Source organism: Fundulus heteroclitus, unplaced genomic scaffold (genome assembly GCF_011125445.2).
Source record: "Fundulus heteroclitus isolate FHET01 unplaced genomic scaffold, MU-UCD_Fhet_4.1 scaffold_92, whole genome shotgun sequence".
Lineage (NCBI taxonomy): Eukaryota > Metazoa > Chordata > Actinopteri > Cyprinodontiformes > Fundulidae > Fundulus > Fundulus heteroclitus.
This window is the reverse complement of record NW_023397384.1, coordinates 351,519-357,318: the sequence shown is the minus strand read 5'-3', so window position 1 is coordinate 357,318 and position 5,800 is coordinate 351,519. Positions and strand designations below refer to the sequence as shown.

The window sequence follows — 5,800 nt, the reverse complement described above, 5'->3', positions numbered from 1 at the left end:
CTCCTGTGTGATTTTGGTGAATTGTTTTATCTTTAAAATAAACCTTTTAAATGCAAATCTGTCTCTCGCTTGATATTTGGTTCACTGATCTCATGTTCATTACAGTTTAAGGGCTAAAAAAGTGGTGTTTGCATTATATATCCCCTTTAAAAGCCCCTGAGAGACTTTTCTTCAAGACTACGAGAGTCTTGGGCAAGAAAAGTAAGACTTAGAAAAATAAAAAATACTAAAAGTAAGCTAAAACGTAGTCTAGCTTTTACTAAACTACAATGGGCAAAGTGTTGGCAGAAGACTGAAATTTTTTAAAGAAGCTACACCCATACAAATTTCCGCTTGCCTGCTGTGTTGCTCCACCTTTTCTCTGAAAGGCTGCAACAGAATATGTTACCCAGTGTCAGATTAATAAGACGCCCTGATTGTACTGGTTGTTCAAGGCATTCAGTAAATTCTTCACCAGGTAAGAAAATCATATACTTACAGTTTATTAGAAACGTTAGGATAAATATTCTTGCTTCACTAATTCTTTAACCGTTGTGTGTTTCAGCATAAAGGTTAATCGAAGTAAATTGGAATATGCAATCCGGTGAGACTTCTTTGTCAGAATAAAAGTACCTTTTTCAAAAAAAAGAAAACAACCTATAAGCAGGTATTAAACATACTGTTCTTAAAAATTGTTCCATAAACTTTGTTATGCTCTGGTATTCTATTCTAATAGCCTGCAACCGCCCCTGAGCAGGTAATTTGGTGAGCAGAAAAATATTCATAATTAACAGAAATAAAGGCTTGAAAGCATCAGTCTGTGTATAATAGTTTCACACGGAACTGAGTTACAGAAGTAAATTAACTTCTTAATAATATTGTAATTCATAGGCTGCACCTTTATTTGCACTTTTGTATGTCTTTCATTACCCGTTTAAAGCCTGATACATGCAAATGTGAAGAATATTCACATTAAAAAAAAGAAAATCTTTAAAAAAAAATACAAAATAAAACATTAGGCTTTCAACTTTTCTTTGCATCGTAGTTGATACATTAGACCAAAAAATACATTTTCCTGATGTATTCATTTGTATGTTGTAAATTGTATGTTTAGAAAAATTCTGACTTTGTTGAAGAGGTATAGGTCTATTTGAATTAAAAATGATACATTTGGAGCTATAGTCAAAGATGATACACATTTCTTAGAAAATAATGCTAGAAGGTGTGTGTCAGTCATTAGGTTGCAGCTAAGGGGAAGAATTGTGTGGAAGAAATGCCTTTTATTCTGAAGAAGCGTCAGTAGCAATCTGTATAGATCGCAGTGTATGAAGAGGAGGGTAACTCTGTTCCAAGAATTAGGTGAACAGGTTTAACAAGGAGTGCAATCTTAAACTGCATTTCTTTGTATTTTCCATAACCAACTCCATTCCTGGCATTTACCACTTTGTAATGAAAATGACTCATTACTCCATTCCTATTTTAGCAAAAGCTTAAACTCTGTGTTACAGTGGACAGTCCAATTCGAGTATACTTTTGGTATGAAACAGGTGTTTTCTTTCAGGCAAACCTTGCTCATCACTCCAGCACAGTTATTCTGAGAGAGAGGGGTGAGAGCAGGACCAAAACTGACAGATCCCTACTCTTTGGTGCGAAGAGCAGTAATGGCTTTTTACAGGCCTGCAGCTCCCACAGAGATCAACTTATTTAACCTCCATTTTCTGAATACATAATGTACTGACTACTTTCAGGATGGAAGGACAATATTACCCAGTATAGCAAAAAGTGTTTTTTGAACAGGATTACCAACTATAACCTGACTCTCGCCAGATGCATCTCGTTCCGCCTAGCTTCACTCACATCCATCTGGGACCTCTCCCATAGAGAGGGATTTCTCCAACCAATTTTATTGTCTAGCCAATCAGGACGCAGGGCTGGAGTTTCATAGATGTGACGTAGTGGAGAAGCGACCGTGACATTAAAACTGTTTTGATTCAGATAGCAATGGCGACTCGCATCGAGGAAGCAAGCGTTAACATTGATGCTGCTATTTCTTCCGTGTTGTCCAATCTACCTAATATTGTTTCATTAAAAGAACATCAGAGAACGCCTCTGAAGGCTTTTGTTGGTGGAAACGATGTTTTCGCCCTTCTCCAGACCGGATTTGGCAAGTTTGTTTGTTAGCGCGAACCATGTTAGGAGGATTTTAGTCCTCGACGCGGTCGGCCTGGGATCGACTCCGACCCGCGGCGCTTTGCCGCCTGTCTTCCCCCCTCTTCCTGTCAGCTCATTGTCAATAAAACGCGTGCCACTAGAGCCGCAAACACATTTAAAAAAAAAAAAGTTTTGTTTTTTCCTGCATCGCTATCATCAGCGTCACGGGTTAGCTTCGGTGTGAGTGGTTGAAATAGCATATCGAAAAAGATGACAGACAAGTGGCTTATCCAATCATATGCAAGGATTTTTGATAAGGCCCAGCCTTCAAAAAAGTCAATTCCTATGGAGATGTCCCAGATGTATGTGAGTGAAGCTAGGCGGAGCGAAATACATCTGGCTAGAGTCAGGTTAACCAACTATAGCTTTAATACCACAATGTTAAACATTTAAATTTGTTGTCATGATCACATAATGACGATAAAGATTCTTGATTCTTTGACAGATAAAATGGGAAAAGGCGACGCACCTCCTCCAATTTCTTCAGATATCCCAGCGCCACCATATCCTGGTCCCCCTTTGGTCAACAACGTAGTCCTCATGCAGCCTGCACCCCAGCCTGTTGCCCAGCAAATTCCCCAGCTTGTTGTGCAACAATACCCCCAGCCTGTTATTCAGCAATATCCCCAACCTGTTGTTCAGCAATATCCCCAGCCTGTTGCTCAGCAAAATCCCCAGCCTGTTATTCAGCAATATCCCCAACCTGTTGTTCAGCAATACCCCCAGCCTGTTGTTCAGCAATATCCCCAGCCTGTTATTCAGCAATATCCCCAGCCTGTTGCTCAGCAAAATCCCCAGCCTGTTGCTCAGCAAATTCCCCAGCCTGGTAAGAAATCACAGACCATATTCAGTGTCATTTACCTTACATGCCATTTTTCTTTTAATTCTGTATCAGACCTTTTCCTCAAGTTAGTTATTCTCTTCATAAATTTGCTAGAAGCTTTTTACGCTATATTCAGTTAATTCCATTCTTTTCTTGCTTAGTTCAACATGTTGCACAAGTTGTTGAAAAACAAGATCTAAATGACTTTTTAAACATCTTAAAACTGAAAAAGTTTCAAGATTAAAATGTATATACTAAATCTCCAGAGCTAGTGGTGTCTCTTTAACAAAGTGTCATTGACAGTGACCCAACAGGTGGCTCCACAAATGAGGCTCACTGATGCTCCAGGAAGAATGCAATGTCGATATTGCCAGAACACTGTTGTGACGTCAACCGAATACAAAGTGGGCATGTGCACCTGGTTAATTTTTGGAGGCCTTTGCATTTTTGGGTGAGTGAAAACAATCATATAAAATACTCATGCTGTTGGGTGGTTGGCCTAAATAGTTGATACAAGTTACTGACAGTATAAGGGAATGAATGATTGGGTTGCCACTATACAATTATAAGATTGACATTTAAACCTTAACATAAACTTGGATACAAGGTGGACAACAATAATATTCTACTAATACAATTTTTGGAGAATTTGAGTATCTCATATCTATAAACTCTCAGTGAAACATCAAATCTTGACTGTAGTTTTAAAGGGGCCATGACCATCCATCCGTCCATCCATCCATTTTCTGACCCGCTTAATCCCTCATGGAGTCGCAGGTGTTGCTGGTACCTATCTCCAGCATTCACTGGGCGAGAGGCGGGGTACACCCTGAACAGGCCATGACAACAAATTTAATTTTCTGATGTTTTGGGGGTAAATTTCATTTGTTGTGCAATAATGAGGTCATGTGAAGTTCAGAAATTTGTATCAAAGAACCTGCTTGGGGGCGGTCAGCTTTGTCTATTTGCTGAAAAACGGTGAGGAGGGACTGAGGAGGGACATTTGGCCTGACAAAACAACAGGCCGATGTTATTTTTTTAGTAAAATTCTTTAGATAATTTACACATGTAGGCATATCAGCTACATGAAATGGTTCGTAGTGATGTCATGGCACCTTTAAAAGACAATCCTAAATAAAATAAGAACATATGGTAGAGCGGCACAGAGTAACACTAACAGAGCGCTTGATAAAGCTGTTATTGATCAGATAAATAAAATTTTATTTTCTGTTTCACAGCGGTTACCTTCAGCAGGTAAACACGCCCACAGCAACACACCTCAGCTCCCTGCAGCCCCACCGCGGGTTTCTCTGTTTCTGTCTGAATATGCACTTAAACGGCCTCTATAAAATAAACTGCACCTGTCTGAATCGCAATGAAAAGTATTGCACATAAAGACGTGTTTATTTACACGTCTTTAAGGTGTGGGGAAAAAAAACAGTCAGACCGCCATTACAGATTTTATCTCGTGCACCCCCTTGTAGCAGCTTGTGCAGCCCTCTCCCTGTGCTAATATCATCACGCCATGGCCTCCAGCAGTTTGTAGCTGAGTGCAAAGTGGCCAGGATGAAAGTCAGTTCCTCTAATTCAGAGGCCATTGATTTAAACTGCAAAAATGTGGACTGTTCCTTCCAAGTTCGGTGTTAGTCTCTACCCAAACAGGAGTTCAAGTAGGTGTCTGTCTGTCATTTCCACTCTGGCCTGACAATAAAGGATCCTTCTACTCTATTCCATGCTCAACTCATAACAGTTTATATTTACATTCATTTAAATAATACAGACTTAACTAAAGGCTAGTTTAAAATTTATTCCTAAGCTCATTTCATAACAAAACAGCGACAGCACCAATTTTACCAGAATACAGAAGTGGCAGAAAAACAATGTTTCCCATAGTTTTCTACTGCCCCCATGAGGCATTTAAACACCATTGCATATAAATAGTGAATCGTAGAGGATTGTAAACAAGTGCAGGAACAAAAGTTTAAAGCCCATATTAAAACGCTGATGCAGCATCAACTCTAGATGTATCATACATAATTAAAAGATCTTAAAAATCAAGCATTAATTTGAGTTTATGATCATAATATTTGGAGTTTTACAACTCGAAAAACAACTCATGGAGATTCAAAGATAGTTAGCTTACCAGCTTTAACAAGTCACACATCAATGCAAAGAATAAATTAACATTCTGTCTTTTTATCCTTTTCTCCACACCAGAATCTGGCCCTTCTGTTTGATCCCCTTCTGTGTGCCGTCTTGCCAGGATGTGCAGCATTCCTGCCCGACATGCAACCATGTTCTTTACGTCTACAAACGCAGCTAAAGCATTGAATCCTGCATTGAGTGAAATGTCTGCTGAACCTCTATTAGGTTGGACTGTAAATACATTTAGTATGTTTTCCCAATGTGTTTTAACAAATCATTAAAATGTGACATAACTTTTGCTGTGCTGTGACTGAGGTTGGATTTTTAAAGGATAATTAAAAAATTTAAGGAAATAATTATTGAGCGCAAGATCAGAATCATTTTTCTTTACATTAAATCTTTAAGCAAAGCTTTGCTCAATATTAAATGGCTTCAATACTGATAATTGACAACTTTTGTTGAAACATTTCTGCCATACTTTAACATTAAAAAGAGTTTTTATTATTGACCTTGACAAATATTGACCTTGACAAATAGTAAAATTTTTGTAACAATAATCTATATGTTAAAAATATTGAGAGATATTTTTAACTTGAATTTCATGAAATATTCGGATTAAAGTATATTTTTACCAAAAATTAA

At 38.2% G+C, this 5,800-nt stretch overlaps 1 protein-coding gene across 2 annotated transcripts; it reads left to right on the top strand.

Moving 5' to 3' along the window:
- Window positions 1-408: 408 nt before the first annotated feature.
- LOC118562438 (lipopolysaccharide-induced tumor necrosis factor-alpha factor homolog) lies at window positions 409-5,451 on the top strand. Of its 2 annotated transcripts, none has more exons than XM_036134826.1 (5): window positions 409-457; window positions 545-646; window positions 2,636-3,016; window positions 3,317-3,464; window positions 5,231-5,451. In XM_036134826.1, exons 3-5 carry the CDS (start codon window positions 2,641-2,643, stop codon window positions 5,334-5,336), a joined length of 630 nt encoding a protein of 209 aa, XP_035990719.1. In that variant the 5' UTR covers window positions 409-457; window positions 545-646; window positions 2,636-2,640; the 3' UTR covers window positions 5,337-5,451. The 2 variants fall into 2 exon arrangements, with proteins under 2 accessions (XP_035990719.1, XP_035990720.1); XM_036134827.1 differs by having other exon boundaries at window positions 422-457; window positions 545-583; window positions 2,636-2,848.
- The last annotated feature ends 349 nt before the right edge of the window (window positions 5,452-5,800 follow it).